This window comes from Salvelinus namaycush, chromosome 42, assembly GCF_016432855.1.
Source record: "Salvelinus namaycush isolate Seneca chromosome 42, SaNama_1.0, whole genome shotgun sequence".
Taxonomy (NCBI): Eukaryota; Metazoa; Chordata; class Actinopteri; order Salmoniformes; family Salmonidae; genus Salvelinus; species Salvelinus namaycush.
The window spans coordinates 8,682,976-8,702,735 of NC_052348.1; the positions used below are offsets into that span (position 1 = coordinate 8,682,976).

General features: G+C 40.5%; 1 protein-coding gene across 2 annotated transcripts in view; it reads left to right on the plus strand.

Annotated features, from left to right (window-relative positions):
* Nucleotides 1-173: 173 nt before the first annotated feature.
* LOC120034801 (zinc finger protein GLI4-like) overlaps nt 174-19,760 on the plus strand; it is a 320,522-nt gene continuing 300,935 nt past the window's right edge. The window contains exons 1-7 of one of the 2 annotated variants that reach the window (XM_038981426.1): nt 174-669; nt 903-1,033; nt 1,219-1,389; nt 3,879-4,043; nt 6,423-6,534; nt 10,797-10,924; nt 12,547-14,130. In XM_038981426.1, the coding sequence (XP_038837354.1) occupies nt 381-669; nt 903-1,033; nt 1,219-1,389; nt 3,879-4,043; nt 6,423-6,534; nt 10,797-10,924; nt 12,547-13,485 (1,935 nt within the window). In that variant the 5' untranslated portion in view covers nt 174-380 and the 3' untranslated portion in view covers nt 13,486-14,130. Of the gene's footprint in view, nt 670-902; nt 1,034-1,218; nt 1,390-3,878; nt 4,044-6,422; nt 6,535-10,796; nt 10,925-12,546; nt 14,131-19,760 lie in introns of those variants that run through there. The other variant, XM_038981428.1, reaches the window with a different exon arrangement.

Sequence of the window (19,760 nt, forward strand, 5' to 3'; positions counted from 1 at the left end):
TTTTACTTAAGCTGATATTGTATTTAATTCTGCATTTCGTTTCCTAAGAGAAGGTAGGGTTTAATTGGGTAGAGCTCAACTTTAGACCTCCCATGTCGATGGTTCACACTCCAGTCCAGTTGGTGGCGGTAATGCATCACTAAAGTTGATTGCCAACCGCGATTTAAAAACCACAAGTGTAAACGGAAGTGAACGGTGACCAAGAACAATTTCAATGTTTGCGTTTTTATTAGTTATTTAGACATTTATTAAAACACACGAACTCAAAACATGACTCTTAACTAAACAGCATCACCTCCTTACCCCCCAGGTAGTCTTTCATTCGTGTTGGAGACAGGACTTGGGTGATACATCTTATCTAGGTAACGCTAACTGCTAACATGGCTAACTGTATGGTTTTTCACACTCAAATAGCCTCCATCATGGAGGTGCTAGCGAATGCAGCCGTGGCCGATATCTGTAAACTCGTAGACGACGACTATGCATTGTTTCGTTTAGAAATAACTCAAAGCCAGAAAGAAAACAGGGTATTGCAGAGGAAACTACAGCAACTCGAATTGAAGATGACACGGGAGCGGGCAGAGAGGACAACGCGAGACCGCGTCCTCGCTTGTCGTCCCAGTAACGTTAGTGCTAAGATCCTCGACCGATACAAAGGAATGGCAAGAGGTACATTTTATAGAGGTTGAGGGGCCTGTCGCCCCGTTCACATCTGAACGTTTGAATTTAGATGTGTTAATCACATATAGTAGGCTATAATTCCCCTGATAACTTAGCAAACTTGCTGAAAGACACTATCACATTCTAACCTGATAATATATTTCCTATTATTTACTCTTTGAAAACATGAGCATTGACGAAACAGTACCTAACCACCTCTTTTCCCCCAATCACTCTTTAAGGTGAAGGACATCTCACTGGAGGCCACAGAAGCTTTGTGAAGCCAGCGGAACACAATACATGGAGACATGACCAACCAATCAATGTTGATGAGGGGAGTGGAACCTCAACCCAGGAAGTTATTGTGATAGAGGTTAGTGTAATAGTATTACATAAAAATTACAGTCCAACAAATGTGGCCAGATTATTTCAGAAAGACTCCCATCACTTATATGTACATCCTCATTTATCTGCCATAAGGGAGCTTGTGAGACTTCCCTACAACATTGTTTTCCAATTTTACTCATGTACCGGTAATAACCTCCTCTCTTGTGTCAGTCTGCAGAGGCTGCAGGTCCTGGGGTGAAGCAGGAGACGTCTGAAAGAGTGGAGGACCTACGGCACAGCAGAGACATCCAGACTGGAGCAGCGCCTGGAGTGGTGCCCCCTGTAGCCACTGGGCCCCCTGCCAACGTGCCCCAGGCCAGGTCCCGATGCAGCATCACAGAGGTCAGTTTAACGCCCTCAAGTCAGAGACCGACACCAAGACTTTAACTGTAAAACACAGGCTCTTACACACCGTATCTGACCACAGATCAGACCCAGAGAGACTGGGGCTGGGGAGACTGGGCTGCCGTCCTGCTCCCGGCTCAAACTACTTACCGATATTTCACCCAAGCCAGAGGGTGGTTCATTCCCGTTATGATGATAACGCATTAGTCACTGGCGTTGATGATCTGTCTTCTTTCACTACAGAGATGGACCCTGGCAACATATCCTTGGGTTTAGAGACACAGACGGATCTGTCTAGAGGGGACTGGAACCGGTATCGTAGTAGTGTATATTCTGAAGGGTGCCAAGCTAAGAAAGGGGAGGTTGTAGTCATAGATAGCAACTGTGAAAGTTGAAGGTGATTCTCCTCTGACATGGAATGCAGACGAGACTCACTTAGGGGGAGGACACTCACAAGGCAGAGATTTCTTAGACTACAGGGAAAGCTTAGAGACAAATCCAAATGTTGCAACCCACTCCCTTTTACACACGCTCAGGGGTCGCGACCCAGTGTCCACGTCAATAGGGCCTTCCGATTCACATGACTGCTATCAGTTATTGAACTCAAAGGGCCTAGGCTCTGGGAGGGGGAGCAACATCAGGCAGTAGTAAAGAGAAACGGTTCCTCTGCATGTTCTGTATAAAGGCTTCAGCTGCCCCCAGAAGGTGGAGATCCATCAGAGGGTCTACAGCTGCCCGTATTGTGAGAAGAGGTTCTCCTACCAGCCCCAGCTGAAGATGCACCTGAAGGTCCACATTGGAGAAAGGCCGTTTGCCTGTACGCACTACAGTTAGAGAGAGGTTCTCAGAGAGGAGGTACCTCATGATACACCAGCAGATAAAGCATTCCACTGTATAACATAGAAAATAACCATTCCACTCGATAGCTTCTGACTTTAAATCAAACCCTGCATTAAAGACAACGATTTATTTTCATTGTTGTCAGCAAAAAAGATCCACAGATGCATTTGTAATAACGGGAGTAACAGATTTCAGTGTTGAATATTCCTCGGTAGAATGTTTCATCCAGAAATTGTAGGCTGTGATGTTCACAAATGCCTATTTCATTACTTCCATTCAACAACTTAATTTTAATGACAATTTATGCAGTTTATCAAGTTCATGCAGATTTTTAGTTGACATTTTATATTGACATTTTAGCCATTTTGCATTCGCTTTCTTCCAGAGCGACTTTCATCCAGACAGCCACACAACATAGTCTTTGCACATTTTTGGGGGGGGCATTCATTTAAGATACTCTTTGAAGAGGTAGGGTCTCAGACGTCTTTGGAAGATGGGCAGAGACTTTGCTGTCCTAGCTTCAGCGTTAAGGTCGTTCCACCATTGGGGTGCCTTCACAGAGAAGATCTTAGACTGGGTTGAGCAGATGCGGCCAAGAGACCAGAGGTGACAGAACGGAGTGCTCGGATTGGGGTGTAGGGTTTGACCATAGCCTGAAGTTATGGAGGGGTAGTTCCCCTTGCTGCGGTGTGTCAAGGAGTGGGGTGACATGGAAGAACTTGGGAAGGTTAAATACCGGATGGGCTGCAGCGTTCTGGATAAGTTTCAGGGGTTTGATGGCACAAGTAGGGAGGCCAGTCAACAGAGAGTTGCTGGAGTCTAGATGGGAGAAGACCATAGCCTGGATTAGGACCTGTGCCGCTTCCTGTATGAGGAAGGGTCGTACTCTATGGCTGTTGTAGAGCATGAACCTGCAGGAGTGAGTCACTGCTTTGATTTTAGCAGAGAATGACAGGGTGTTGTCAAGGGTCACACCAAGGTTCTTTGCACTCTGGGAGAGGGACACCATGGAGTTGTCAACCATGATGGAGAGGTCTTGGAGCGGGCAGGCCTTCCCCGGGAAGATGGGCAGCTCTGTCTTGTCGAGATTGAGCTTGAGGTGGTGGGCTGATATCCAAGCTGAGATGTCTGCCAGGCACGCAGAGATACATATCTATGTGTGGTTTTCATATGGTTTATTTAATTTTTTAATGTTTAATAAACACAAAATGGGGCTTTTCATTACAAGACTTTCATTGAGACGCTCTTTAGTATACGTCACATCTCATCTCACCCTATTCTGCATAAACACGACAGCGCATTATAACCAATATACACTTACTAAATAGACCTACACATACCTACACGCTAATAAACACCTACTATACATGTGAAAATAGTTTTGTCAGGTTTGTCTGATGATGACTTTTTACTTATCATAGCTGACTTGTTTTTACCCACAACAAAATATTTATGTCCACCATGATGGGTTTTAACAACAGTGAAGTCAATCTGTAACTACAGTATAGGACTCAAACCTAGTGGGGATGGGTAAAGACTCCATGTTGAAAGTGTGTTTATTATCTGTGTGTGTGTGTGTGTGTGTGTGTGTGTACGTACCTGATGGAGTGTATGTCTGTGTAACCTGTATCACCTGTCTCTTCCAGGAGGAAGAGGGTCCAGAGGTGCTGCTGGTGAAGGAGGAGAGCTGTGAGGAGGGTCTGTGGAACCCAGAAGGGACCATGGTCATAGAGGACAACCAGACTACACCACCTTCTGAACCCACAGAGGAACCAGTTGAGCAGCACAGGACCACACACAGTCTCACTGAAGTGAGCCCACTGTAAACTACTGTCTGTATGGTATTAGGTCAGGGCCCGTATCCACAGAGCGGGAGTGCTGATCTGGATCAGTTTTGCCTTTTTAGATCATAATGAATGACTATAAAGGTTAGAGGTCGACCGATTATGGTTTTTCGATGCCGATTCTGATTATTGGAGGACCAAAAATGCCGATACCGATTAATCGGCCGATTTAAAATAAAATTTAAAAAAAAATTAAAAAATGTTTTATTTGTAATAATGACAATTACAACATAATGAATGAACACTTATTTTACCTTAATATAATACATCAATAAAATCAATTTATCCTCAAATAAATAATGAAACATGTTTAAATAATGCAAAAACAAAGTGTTGGAGAAGAAAGTAAAAGTGCAATATAATGTAAGAAAGCTAACGTTTAAGTTCCTTGCTCAGAACATGAGAACATATGAAAGCTGGTGGTTCCTTTTAACATGAATCTTCAATATTCCCAGGTAAGAAGTTTTAGGTTGAGGTCATTATAGGAATTATAGGACTATTTCTCTCTATACCATTTGTATTTCATATACCTTTGACTATTGGATGTTCTTATAGGCACTTTAGTATTGCCAGTGTAACAGTATAGCTTCTGTCCCTCTCCTCGCTCATACCTGGGCTCGAACGAGGAACACATCGACAACAGCCACTCTCGAAGCAGCGTTACCCATGCAGAGCAAGGGGAACAACTACTCCAAATCTCAGAGCGAGTGACATTTGAAACGCTATTAGCGCTCACCCCGCTAACTAGCTATCCATTTCACATCGGTTACACCAGCCTAATCTCGGGAGTTGATAGGCTTGAAGTCATAAACAGCAGAGCTGCTGGCAAAATGCACGAAAGTGCGGTTTGAATTAATGCTTACGAGCCTGCTGGTGCCTACCATCGCTCAGTCAGACTGCTCTATCAAATCATAGACTTAATTATAACATAATAACACACAGAAATACAAGCCTTAGGTCATTAATATGGTCGAATCCGGAAACTATAATCTCGAAAACGAAACATTTATTATTTCAGTGAAATACGGAACCGTTCCGTATTTTATCTAATGGGGGGCATCCATAAGTGTAAATATTCCTGTTACATTGCACAACCTTCAATGTTATGTCATAATTACGTAAAATTCTGGCAAATTAGTTCGCAACGAGCCAGGCGGCCCAAACTGTTGCATATACCCTGACTCTGCGTGCAATGAACGCAAGAGAAGTGACACAATTTCACCTGGTTAATATTGCCTGCTAACCTGGATTGCTTTTAGCTAAATATGCAGGTTTAAAAATATATACTTCTGTGTATTGATTTTAAGAAAGGCATTGATGTTTATGGTTAGGTACAGTCGTGCAACGATTGTGCTTTTTTCGCAAATGCGCTTTTGTTAAATCATCCCCCGTTTGGCGAGGTTGGCTGTCTTTGTTAGGAAGAAATAGTCTTCACACAGTTCGCAACGAGCCAGGTGGCCCAAACTGCTGCATATACCCTGACTCTGTTGCAAGAGAAGTGACACAAAGAAATTCATGTTAGCAGGCAATATTAACTAAATATGCAGGTTTAAAAATATATACTTGTGTATTGATTTTAAGAAAGGCAGTGATGTTTATGGTTAGGTACCTTTTTCGCAAATGTGCACCGCATCGATTATATGCAACGCAGGACACGCTAGATAAACTAGTAATATCATCAACCATGTGTAGTTAACTAGTGATTATGATTGATTGATTGTTTTTTATAAGATAAGTTTAATGCTAGCTAGCAACTTACCTTGGCTTCTTACTGCATTCGCGTAACAGGCAGGCTCCTCGTGGAGTGCAATGAAAGGCAGGTGGTTAGAGCGTTGGACTAGTTAACCGTAAGTTTGCAAGATTGAATCCCCGAGCTGACGAGGTAAAAATATGTCGTGCTGGCCCTGAACAAGGTAGTTAACCTACCGTTCCTAGGCCGTCATTGAAAATAAGAATGTGTTCTTAACTGACTTGCCTAGTTAAATAAAGGTGAAAAAAAAAAAAAAAAAAAAAACGGTGTCCAAAAATACAGATTTCCGATTATGAAAACTTGAAATCAGCCCTAATTAATCGGCCATTCCGATTAATCGGTCGACCTCTAATGGTAGGTGGGGACCTGATCATAGATCAGCACTCTTACTCTGATGCTTTGTGAATACGGGCCCAGGTCTTGACCATGCCTTTGAATTTATAAAACTATTAAAGAGTGACAAGTGATCAAATTAACTAACATGTTTGCATAGTACTCATAGCAATCCCTCATTGCCCAATCAGAAGATGCTCCATAGCAGGGTGCTCATATCAGATTTATTGATCCAACATCCTCTCACTCTGTATCTCTTACAGTCAGTAGACATGGAGGATGGGAAGCCTGATCTGCTGCTAGTCAAAGAGGAGACGATAGAAGACGAACCAGAGAGCATTGATCTGCTGAGTGGACTAAAGATGGGGGAGCAAGGTAAGGGAGAAATACATAATCTGCCTTCAGAAAGTATTCATATCCCTAGACTTATTCCACATTTGTTGTGTTAGAACCTGCATTCAAAATGTATTAAATAACATCCTCATCCATTTACACACACTACCCCATAATGACAAAGTGAAAACATGTTTTTAGAGTAAAAAAAAAATGAAATTCAGAAATATCTAAATTACAAATATTCACACCGCTATGTCAATACATCCTAGAATCACCTTTGGCAGCTATTACAGCCGTGAGCCTTTCTGGGTAAGTCCCGCTGAAAGGTGATTTTGTCTCCCAATGGAAAGCAGACTGAACCAGGTTTTCCTCTATGATTTTGACTGTGCTTAGCTCTATTCCATTTATTTAAGGGGATATTCAATTTCTGCTTTTTTGTTTATCCATCTACCAATAGATGCCTTTCTTTGTGAGGCATTGGAAACCTCCCTGGTCTTTGTGGTTGAATCTGTGTTTGAAATTCACTGCTCGACTGAGGGACCTTACAGAGAATTGAATGTGTGGGGTACAGAGATGAGTCATGTTAAACACTATTATTTCACACAGTGAGTCCAAGCATCTTATTATGTGACTTGTTAAGCACATTTTTACTATTTTACTCCTGAACTTATTTAGACAAAATGGTTGAATACTTATTAACTCAAGATATTTCAGCTTAGAATTTTTTATGAATTTGTAAAAATGTCTAAAAACATAATTCCACTTTGACATTGTGGGGTATTGTGTGTAGGCCAGTGACACACAATCTCAAGGGGTGTGAATACTCTCTGAAGGCACTGTATAGGCTACATACTGTACAGTAATAGATATTCAATGGGAATAGTGATGTGCCTGGCTATCGTTATTCATTTTCTTCCATGAAATCAATAGAACTTATGTTTACATAGAAAAACATACACATTATAATGTATGAACTTGACTCAAAAAACATTGACTTATCAATGACCCAAGTCCAGCGCAGATAATCCCTACCATTGTGTTGCTGAGTTGTCGTAGTGCTGCTGCAAATGTACATTGTCCCAGGGGTGTTGTCAGTCATAAGTAACTTAATTAATGTCCCTCTAACTGCCCTGAGTGCATCTGTTCATCCTACAGCTATTGTATTCTGTAATCATGTGCCTATGAACCAGAGTTCTACTCTTAGCACTGAGGTGTGCCCTAGTAGGAAGTCCACTGTGTGCAGCTCACCCTGCACTATCAACTCAAACATAAATAACGTTGTCATGTCTACTTATAAGCTTCCCAGAAAAGTGCTGAAAATAGCCCACATTAAGAAGCAAGGTTCATGAAATAAATAACTTTCTAGTAACAGATGACATTCATATTTTGACTCTGAAACGCACTTAGATAATACCTTTGATAATACAGTGGTAGCAATACATGGTTATAACATCTACAGAAAAGACAGAAATGCCAATGGGGGCGGTGTTGCGGTCTATATTCAGAACCACATTCCTGTAGAGCTTAGAGAGGATCTCATGTTAAATACTGTTGAAGTAATATGGCTACAGGTTAATCTGCCTCACCTAAAGCCCCTTCTTGTGGGAAGCTGCTATAGACCCCCATCTGCTAACAGTCAATCCCTGCCATCAGTCAACCTACCAAGGTAGTTACAAACAGCACAGGAATATAATCATCAACATGTATTGATCACATCTTTACTAATGCTCCTGAAATTTGTTTTAAAGCAGTGTCCAAATCCATTGCATGTAGTGATCACAATATAGTAGCCATATCTAGGAAAACCAAAGTTCCAAAGGCTGGGCCTAATATAGTGTATAAGAGTTTTGTAGTGATTTGTATGTTGTTGATGTAAAGAATATTTGCTTGTGTGTAATGAGGAGCAACCAGACACTGTACTTGACACATTTATGAAATTGCTTATTCCAGTTACTAATAAGCATGCACCCATTAAGAAAGTGACTGTAAAAACTGTTAAATCCCCTTGGATTGATAAGGAATTGAAAAATGTTATGGTTTTGAGGGATGAGGCAAAAGGAATGGCAAATAGGTTTGGCTGCACAACCGATTGGCAAACATACTGCAAATGTGACTAAACTGAATAAAAAGAAGAAACTGTACTATGAAACAAAGATGAATGATAGTAAAAAGCTTTGGAGCACCTTAATAAGAACCCATCGACAACTTCCGCTGAAAAGGCAGAGCGCGATATTCAAAAATATTTTTTTGAAATATTTACCTTTCATACATTCACAAGTGCAATACACCAAATTAAAGCTTAACTCCTTGTTAATCTACCCATCGTGTCCGATTTCAAAAAGGCTTTACAGCGAAAGCACACCATATGATTGTTAGGTCAGAGCCTAGTCACAAAAAAAAACAGCCATTTTCCAGCCAAAGAGGGGAGTCACAAAAAGCAGAAATAGAGAAAATGAATTACTAACCTTTGATCTTCATCAGATGGCACTCATAGGACTTCATGTTACACAATACATGTATGTTTTGTTCGATAAAGTTCATATTTATATCCAAAAATCTCAGTTTACATTGGCGCGTTATTTTCAGTAATGGTGTGCCTCGAAAACATCCGGCGAATTTGAAGAGAGCCACATCAATTTAGAGAAATACTCATCATAAACTTTGATAAAAGATACAAGTGTTATGCACAGAATTAAAGATATACTTCTCCTTAAATAAAATGTTGGGCAAAAAGGAAAACTCAGCTCAATCATTCACTGAAACAGATGGCTCATTCATTACATTATATTGCCAACTACTTGAATGATAATTTTTGGGGGAAAGATTAGCAAGATTAGGCATGACATGCCAGCAACAAATGCCGAGACTACACATCCAAGTATAACTGACCAAATTATGAAAGACAAGCATTGTAATTTTGAATTCCCTAAAGTGAGTGTGGAAGTGGTGAAAATATTGTGTTCTATCAAAAATGACAAGCCCCTGGGGTATGACAACTTGGAGGTTAAATGACTGAGAATAATAATGGATGATATTGCCACTCCTATTTGCCATGTTTTCAATTTAAGCCTACTAGAAAGTGTGTCAGGTCTGGAGGGAAGCATTTTTTTGGGGGGGCCAGATACAATGCTATTTTACAGTAAACAAATTGACAACAGACTTTCAGCACACTTATAGGGAAGGACATTCAACAAGCATAGCATTTACACAAATTACTAATGATTGGCTGTGAGAAATTTATGATAAAAATATTGTGGGAGCTGTCTTGTTAGACTTCAGTGTGGCTTTTGACATTATCGATCATAGCGGATGGAAAAACATATGTGTTATGGCTTTACACCTGCTATATTGTGGATAAAGAGTTACCTCTCTATCAGAACACAGAGGGTGCTCTTTAATGGAAGCCTCTACAACATAAACTAGGTAGAATCAGGAATTCCCCGGGACAGCTGTTTCGGCCCCTTACTTTTCTATATTTACTAATGACATGCCACGTGTTGATACAACAGTCTGTCCATAATAAAGCGCTGCTCTGCCTTAGCACTATCAACAAGGCAAGTCCACCTGGACTACTGTTCAGTCGTATGGTCAGGTGCCACAGAAGGACTTGGGAAAGTTACAATTGGCTCAGAACAGGGCAGCACGGCTGGCCCTTAAATGTACACAGAGAGCTAGCATTAATAATTTGATGTCAATTTCTAATGGCTCAAAGTGGAGGAGAGATGGACTTCATCACTACTTGTTTTTGTAAGAAGTGTTTACAAGCTGAATGCACCGAGCTGTCTAAACTACTTGAACACAGCTAGGACACCCATGCATACCCCACAAGACATGCCCCCAGAGGTCTCTTCACAGTCCCCAAGTTCAGAACAAACTATGGGAGGTGCACAGTACTACATAGAGCCATGACTACATGGAACTCTATTCCACATCAGGTAACTGATGCAAGCAGTAGAATTAGATTTTTTTTTAAACAGATAAATACACCTTATGGAATAGTGAGGACTGTGAAGACACACAGGTACAGACACACGCATACGCACACGCTAGCACACATACTCTACACACACATACATTGTAATATTGTTGTATGGTGGTATTATACATTTTGTATTGTAGATATATAGTGGTGTAATAATGTTATATGATGTACTGTTTTAGCTTTTGTTTTATGTGTGATGTAAGTGCCTTAATGTGTTTGGACCCCAGGAAGTGCAGCAGCTAATGGGGATCCCTAATAAATAGATATGTAGAGTTCTCTACCATGTTTGTAAAGTCTACTTTGTAACCTCTTCCTGCAGGTGGTTGGCTGGAGGCTAACAGAGGAGACTGGGCAGCCATATTGGATTCCCAGATCCAGACGGATGCAGCCAAGGGCCCAGGGGTCAACATCACTGAGCAGGTCAGGAACAGAGGCGACATAGTGGAGGTCAGTGGATGGGACAGCGTCCTCAACTCTGGGCTGGGGAACAACACTGTTAACCACAACCAGAAACAGACAGTGGAACACAAAACAACAACCAAAATTAGTCTCCATGACAACAGACTGTCTGAGACCAGGGCGAGGCTTAGATTTGGTCTGCGGGGACGGGGAGGTGTCCGTAAGACAACAGACACAGACTTGGCTAGCGATGCTCCATCCTGCTCCTATAGTTGTGATTCAGAGAGACTGATGACGCCTCAGATGCTAACAGATGCTGCCTTCAGCTTGCCTTCTATAGGATCTATCAACTGGAACATGGACCCTGTGACAACACAGACAATCCCTGGCCTTCATCCTCCTCACACTCTCCTAATGTTAAACCAGACCTCAGACAATGCCAGTGCCTCATCACTAAATGGCTACACAAACCTATTGACAAATGACAGTAGTAGTAACACTATCAGTAGATCCGGTGTCAAAGAGAAGCGCTTCCCGTGTTCATTCTGTGGGAAAACTTTCAGTTTTCCTAAACAGGTGGAGATCCACCAGAGGATGCACACAGCAGAGACATCGTTCAGCTGCCACCTGTGCCGGGCCTGTTTTTCACACTTGTCCAGCCTAAAGAGGCACCAGAGGGTCCACACAGGGGAGAAACCATTTGGCTGCCACCTGTGCAAGGCCAGTTTTTCACACTCATCCAACCTGAAGAGGCACCAGAGAGTCCACACAAGGGAGAAATCGTAGAGCTGCCCCAGTGTGAGAAGAGGTTCTCGCACCAGCTGAAGATGCACCTGAAGATCCACACAAAAGAGCCCGTTCGCCTGTACGCACTGCGAGAAGAGGTTCTCAGAGAGGAGCTACCTCAGGATACACCAGCAGAAAATGCACACCGCCCATGTGTAGTGACATGTAATGTAGTATTAGTTAGTTTGTAGTTAATTCTGTTTGTTTTGGATGTAGTAGGGAAACTGAATGAGGTGAATTGAGGAAATAATCAGTATGATGAAACAGAGTTGATGATATGGTGATGGTTGGTGTGATGGTGTCTAAAAATGCTTCACTGATGTAAAGTGAACCTTGTCCTGTTTGATGCTGGTGTTTTATAATGAGGAAATGATAGTGCCTTAATTCATGTTTACTTGACATGAAGTAGTGAAGATGTGTCTAATGTTGAACCTTTTCCAAAGTATTCTAAAATAAATTTTGTCAAAGCGAGGGTCCAAGATTTACAGAAAAAGTCAAGTGTTACCATAGTGAAGTTATTCTACTTGTCACATGTTGTTTTGTACAATTAAAGTACTGTACTTCACTGTGTGAGTGTATGACCATTTTGTTGAAATTAAATACAACATTGACTCTGTTCTGACTGACTTGGTTCTTTTGTGTCATTGCAGGGACTGAGTTTCCCTTATCTCAGTCAAGCCAAAACATTATACTTCATTTTTTTTAATCAAAACATGGACATTTTTTCTAATAAACTCCAAGGCTCCATATTGTTAGCTACTTGAATCACGGTGTTATAGATGGTCTTGACTGTGGCTATTTTTACTATCATGTCATGTTTCTGTGTACAGCAGAGAGTTTCTTATATAAACCTTTATGCTTTTCTGTTCAATTTGTGTTTACAGTCTGCAGTCCATGAGGACCTGCTGATATCTGGTGTTACTGGCGGGAGAGACTGGACCTCTGAAGCGGGTGGTCACAAACCCTGGCCCCGGATCAGGACACTGGATCAGGAGCCGTCGCTCTTCCTTCGCGAGTCGGAACCAGGACCCAACCACGAAGGACAGAGACCCCACCACCACACAGAACACAACGAGTGGACAGGTGGACTCAACACCCTCAGTCCTAGTCGTCATCAGAGAGACAGAGGCTCCAGTCAGGGATCCAATCAGCAATTTAGGCTCTTGTCTTCACAGTCTCAGTGCAGGGATGGAGCAGGGCCTGGGGCTGATAGAGATAGACCCTTCTGTTCCTATGATACAAACACCACAGTATCCATGATGAACAGAGCAGGTCACCCTGGGCTTCAGCCTTCACATAGAGTGGTGGGAGACCCGCCTAGTGGGAGTCTAACAGGAAGTCTTTCTCCTTCAAGATCTCCTCTAATGCCTGGTGACTGGGTTCATAGAAAGCCTGGACCTGGGTCTAGCCTTCCTCGGTTACCTCAGGATTACCTCACCAATACAGACAGGGTCAGGATGGGCGTTCACCATGAGAGGTACCTAGCCTATAACACTGCAGACAATCCCAACAACACCCAAACAATGGCTAGAGGTCAAGGAGGGAGCTCAAACACTAACCACCTGAGGGTGGTGGCTCCTGCTTCTACCTCCTCTGGTGTCATTGGGTCACAACGTGGGAGGCCGAGTTTTAGGACAGACGCCGACAAACCGTATGCCTGCCCCACATGTGGGAAGCGCTTCGCTGAGGCGAACTATGTGAAGAAGCACCAGACCGTTCACACCAAGGAGAGGCCCTTCAAGTGCAAACTATGTTACAAGAGCTTCTCCTTCCAGAGTAACCTTATCAAACATAGGAGTGTCCACAATGGGGAGAAATCGTAGCAGTGTGGCCATTCTTTTTAGGTCAGTTAGGGTAATGTCTGTACTGAGCTTGAAAGATACTGATCATGGCCTTTTCTCATTTGGATTATCTCAACTTCTGTGTCCTCTGTCTTCCGTCCTCTCTCGCCTCCTTTTGAAAAAGGTAATCGAGGAGAGCGAACGTGGATGAAAATGCACTTGTTTTAAAATCGACTCACCTTCTCCACTTGTGCGTCATCAGGCAAGTGACGTTTACAGGGGTGGATCCCAAAATAAATAAATGTGTAAAGTGATAACTAATTTAGTTGTGTGAGACAAGTAACATACAGATCTGGGATAACTATAGTTTTAACAATGCTTTATGGAAAGTAACTATTTGTTCCCCGAAAGTAACTATTTGTCAGAGGAAAAAAGTTACTTTGGAGATGACTGCAATTATTTGAATATAGATCCCAAAAAATCACTACTTTTTAAAACTATTTTGAATATAGATCTCAGAAAGCAACTACTTAAAAAAAAGATTTAATACAGATCTCAGGAAGTGACTACTTTTCTGAAACTATTGGATTGGCTGTCTTCAACTAATGGCAGGGTTGTACAGTGCCTAATTAGAAAGTATTCACACCCCTTGACTTTTTCCACATTTTGTTGTGTTACAGCCTGAATTTAAAATAGATTTAATTGAGATGTTGTGTCACTGGCCTACACACAATACTCCATGTAAAAGTGGCATTTTTTATTTTTACATATTAAAAATGAAAAGCTGAAATTTCTTGTCAAGTATTCAACCCATTTTGTTATGGCAAGCTTAAATAAGTAGAGTAGTAAACGTTTGGATTGTACCCTTTTTCAATTTTAGCCTAAAATGACACCCAAATCAAACTGCCTGTAGCTCTTAACATGTCACAATAAGTTGCATGCAATATTAGTGTAACATTATTTTTCAATTACTACCTCGTCTCTGTACCCCACACATACAATTATCTGTAAGGTTCCTCAGTCTAGCATTGAGTTTTTAACACTGATTCAACCACAAAGACCAGAGTTTTTTTTCCCCCAATGCCTCGCAAAGAAGTGCACCTATTGTTTAGATAAAAACAACAAAAAAATGTTTTACTGACATTGAAAATCCCTTTGAGCATGGTGAAGTTATTAATTACACTTTGGATGGTGTGTCAATACACCCAGTTGCCGGAGAGGAAGGAAACCACTCTGGGATTTCACCATGAGTCCAATGGTGACTTTAATACAGTTACAGAAATTAATGGCTGTGATAGGAGAAAACTGTGGATGGAGCAACAACATTGTAGTTACTGCACAATACTAACCTAAATGACAGTGAAATGAAGGAAGCCTGTACAATATTTTAAAAAAATCTAAAACATGCAGCCTGTTTGCAATAAGCCATTAAAGTATAACTGTATCTGGAACTGCATGTTGAAGATAGAATGAATAGAGCACACACGATCTTCTATACTATTCCAATATACTTGACAGTCGTTTGGTCTACACAATCAATTTCTATCTGAACATTTCGTAAATGTCCATTCTCCTGAATGTCCATTGCCCTTGGTCAGGGCTGCCCAACCCTCTTCCTGGAGATCTACTGTCCTGTGAGTTTTCAGTCAAACCCTAATTTAACGCACCTGATTCTACTAATTAGCTGATCAACAAAACCTTAACTAGCTGAATCTGAAATGCTAAATTAGGATGGACTGAAAACCTACAGGACAGTAGATCTCCAGGAAGAGGGTAGGGCAGCCCTGTCCTAGTTGTACAAAATCAAGTCATACCAATTAACCAATGATATTTTGTACAGATAAGTATAAATACATTGACGTTCAACTATTGTATGACTCTTTCAACATGCCACTGAAATGTTCAAAGCTGCGATACATTTTATGATAACTGAAAATACTGCAGAGTAATTCAAACCCAAATGGCAAGTTGAATGCTAGGCAAAAACAACTTCGAACCTCTACGTCCATCTGAAGGTAAGTGTTCTTGTTTCGAGCACAATATACCATCTTTAAATAGATAGATTACTCAGAATACAAACTAAAATGATTTTCCACCTACCTTCGCTGTAGTTGATTCAAGAAGGCAGTTTTGGGATATCTAGTTTACTTTCAATACTAAATATACATATCTTGTTACTATTAGCATTCTCAGTAATACTCAACGTTAAACTGTCATTGTGCCTGTGTAATAAAACAAATTACTTTTGGAGCAACATTTTATTAGGATGTTCCATAATACTTTTGTAAATGGATTTTAATTGCATGGCAATGAGCTTTGAGTTTTTAGCTACTGTACCTGAGGAATGGTGACTTCCTTATTCCACTTATGTAAAAACTCCATTATTATGCTATTATAAAGCAATTTCCAAAGGCCTATGTAACAATGTTGCTATTGTAATACGTTACTACACATGTATAAGAACTTGATGTCAAGTGTTACTGTATTACCTTATGTCTCACTCATTATGAAAACATATTTGTTAGTCATTTTGAAGTTGCAAAAATAGTCTACTGTAATGTTGAGGTGATTCCATGTTCCTCGTATTTAATTCTAGGCTATAGGCTATATTAAGAGTCATATCTGATAGCCCTCTAAACCATGTGCTTATGATCATATATTTAGACTAATTCAACTAACTGTTGTAGTTTTTTATTTTCAAATTATTTGCCTACATTCAAATACCTCCAAATATGATTTGGTCTTCTGAGCGGTATTCTAAATACTTTAAGATATTATTTGGTTTTCTGAGACCTGTATTTGAATGTCAAACAACGTAGTTGCCTTTTAGTTGAAACTATATATAAACTATATTTGACTACTTCGAATTGGTATTTTCAAATAAACCACAAAATACAACTACTTTCTGCCGAGGACTGGTAGCATTGTTTTTAAACGTGTGCATTCTTTTCCCCCGACAAAAAAAGCTGAATTCAATACACATGACTATCCTCAATGAAAGGTGGCTATCGAGGATGGGAGAACACTGCATCTCAATTACTAAGGTATTGACATCTCGACCACGTCGGTTTCCCGGTGTTGTGCCGAAAATCTCCCTCCTGACAGAATCCCCCCTCGTGAACGCGCACACACTCAAATCTTCATTGCTGCGACTTGCTTCTTGCTAGTTGAGATTTCTGCTCTTCACTCCGTTGTCAGTTTAGCCTACATTTCACTGATCTTAGTAGCAGAAAGCATTTTTTTAAATTTGTGTCCTTCAAGGCAGCTGTCAATGATCACGTCAGGCTGCGTTTCATTTTTTTTATGGCGGTTTGATCGCGGGGGAGGCACTAGTAATGTCTGCAGTTTACGGTTTGCCTGTTTGTTTCAATTGTATTAGTCTATAAATATATCTCTTTGCCAAAATTCGTCATCTCTCCAATGTCTTATTCGACTAGTAGTTGTTCTGAAATGTTTATTGCTTGCCTACATTTTACTCCCTCTGTTTAATATAACACACAAAAATGTATTATTCATTTCGGTTGGGTGAAGTTTGTTCTATAGAAAGTATTTGACTCTAGCCACAAAATTAAGGAAATTAGAAGGGGGGAGGATTTTGGCAGCCTTCTAATTTCGTTAATTTTGTGGCTAGAGTCAAATACTTTTTGTTGTACACATCAGACTCAAATACTTTCTATAGAACAAACTTCACGTCAGGATAGGCAACCGAAATGAATAATTAATGTATGTGTGTTATATGAAACATAGAGGAGTGAGTCAAATGTTGGCAAGCAATAAGCATTTCAGAACTATTGCTGAAATATCCTAACACTTTCAAAAATACTAGTCGAATAAGACATGGGAAAGATTACGAATTTTGTCAAAGAGATTTATTTATAGACTAATACAAATCAGTAGCGAATTTAGGTACGGGCGGCATCTTGCATCGCCCGGGTGGTGAAGGGGCGGGCGCGGGCACTGAAGGGGGGTTTCGCCCAGGGCGCCATACAAGCTAGACCCGCCACATACATTTGAAACAAATAGCCAAACCGAAAACTGCAGACAAATGCTTTCTGCTACTAAGATCAGTGAAATGTAGGCTAAACTGACAACGAAGTAAAGAGCAGAAATCTTAACTAGCAAGCAAGTCGCAGCAATGAAGAACGCAAGGGGGGATTCTTGCAGGGGGGATTTTCGGCACAACACCGGCCTTCGCAGATTCTGCCATTATACTCCTGAAGTTGCAACCTTTTCTATTTGGAGTGCCAATTTATTTGACCATTTCTGCCAGTTATGATTTTCATATGAACATTTTCGTGGAACAGTTTCATTTACAATGATTTTGAGATACAAATACTATTATAAGTGGTTAATCTTGAGATGTATAAAAGTAACTTTTATTGCCATCGCCAATAATAACCTACATAAAGCCAACACAAAAACATTGCAGCCTGCAGGTAAAAAATATCTTGATACGAATAAATATCCTATAAATCAAACTGGCTAGCATAGCCTGTCTGCAACGATCTTGAAACATTGTATCAACTATCAATTGGGTCGCCCCAAAACTCATGCCAGCAAACTTGAAACATTGTATAAAATATTCTGGTCTGAGTTTGCTATGCCAGTGAGCTCGGAACAGACACAGCTATAGGCTATTTGGGCAAGGGATAAGAAGTAATCAGGTATTTTATGACGTTTCCACTGGATCAGAGCATTACATTTTTCCCTTTCATGCGGAGCGGTTATCGAAAGGGGGAGAGATATGGAAATATTGTGCAAATACTTTGAGGAACTATTGTCATTCTCATCTCATTCTTAAAACAGACTTTGTTTACTTGCTGTTTGAGGTGAAGAAAATTACTTTGAGAAGCTCCAACGCTTATTAGTGGTGGTGAGTTAAGACAATCAGAAATACTGTCAGACATCCCCAAATGGGCACATTCATAGGCCAATATTTGTGCACAGGCCAGGTAGACTAGTGCTACTTCTATATGCGTAATCAGGTGCGCATCCTTACTTAAAACCTCTTCAGGATTATCCCCTTTTTTTCAATTTTCGCCTAAAATGACATACCCAAATCTAACTGCCTGAAGCAAGGATATGCATATTCTTGGTACCATTTGAAAGGAAACACTTTGAAGTTTATGGAAATGTAAAATGAATGTAGTAGAATATAACACAATAGATCTGGTGAAAGATAATACAAAGAAAAAAACAACTGTTCTTTTGTATTTTTTTTGTACCATCTTTGAAATGCAAGAGAAAGGCCGTAATGTATTATTCTAGCCCAGGTGCAATTTAGATTTTGGCCACTAGATGGCATCAGTGTATTTGCTAAATTTTAGACTGATCCAATGAACCATTGCATTTCTGTTCAAAATGTTGTATCAAGACTGCCCAAATGTGCCTAATTTGTTTATTAATAACTTTTCATGTTCAAAATTGAGCACTCTCCTCAAACAATAGCATGGTATTATTTCACTGTAATAGCTCATGTAAATTGGACAGTGCAGTTAGATTAACAAGAATTTAAGGTTTCTGCCAATATCAGATATGTCTATGTCCTGGGAAATTTTCTTGTTACTTACAATCTCATGCTAATCACATTAGCCTACGTTAGCTCGACCGTCCCGTGGAAGGGACACCGATCCCGAAGAAGTTTTAACACTGACAGGAGCGTTTCAAACAAAAGATGATGAATAAATTGACAACTAGTAAATGTAATGAAATAAACAAAAACTTGTATCTCACAGGTGTAGCCTAGGTTGTGAGTTCTGCAAAACACGTCCACTCTGACAATGACAACGGTGAATTACTGTAATAATAATATATTGAATGCATTAACAGAAATGACCATAACCATAAACATTGCAGATTAGAAATTATGAGAATTAAAGGTAAATGTAGGCTACTACTGGTGATGTATGTAATGGGGGATTGATAGTCAGCAAACAATGCACACAATGAAGTTACGAAACAATGAATACCCACGAAATGGCAGGAGAGAGCGCATTCTGTAGAGAGACGTGCCTTGTGCATCTGAGCCACAATCACAATATTATTTTACCGTAGCATCCCCACAGCCTCCTCAATGAATTAGTCCACTGAGACAGGTGCAAATCACACACGTGTGTCGTGAGCCATGAAACAAAATGTTTTATTTGCCACTGCTCGACAAAAAAAATGTTTTCAATACAGACCCCTTTTGTCATATAGTAGGCTATTCAATATAACGCACCCAGACCTTAAGAAAGTTGCACAGTATATCTTATGTTTTTAATTTGTACACTTAGTGGCGTTATTTTATGTTTTTAATTTGTACACTTAGTTTACAA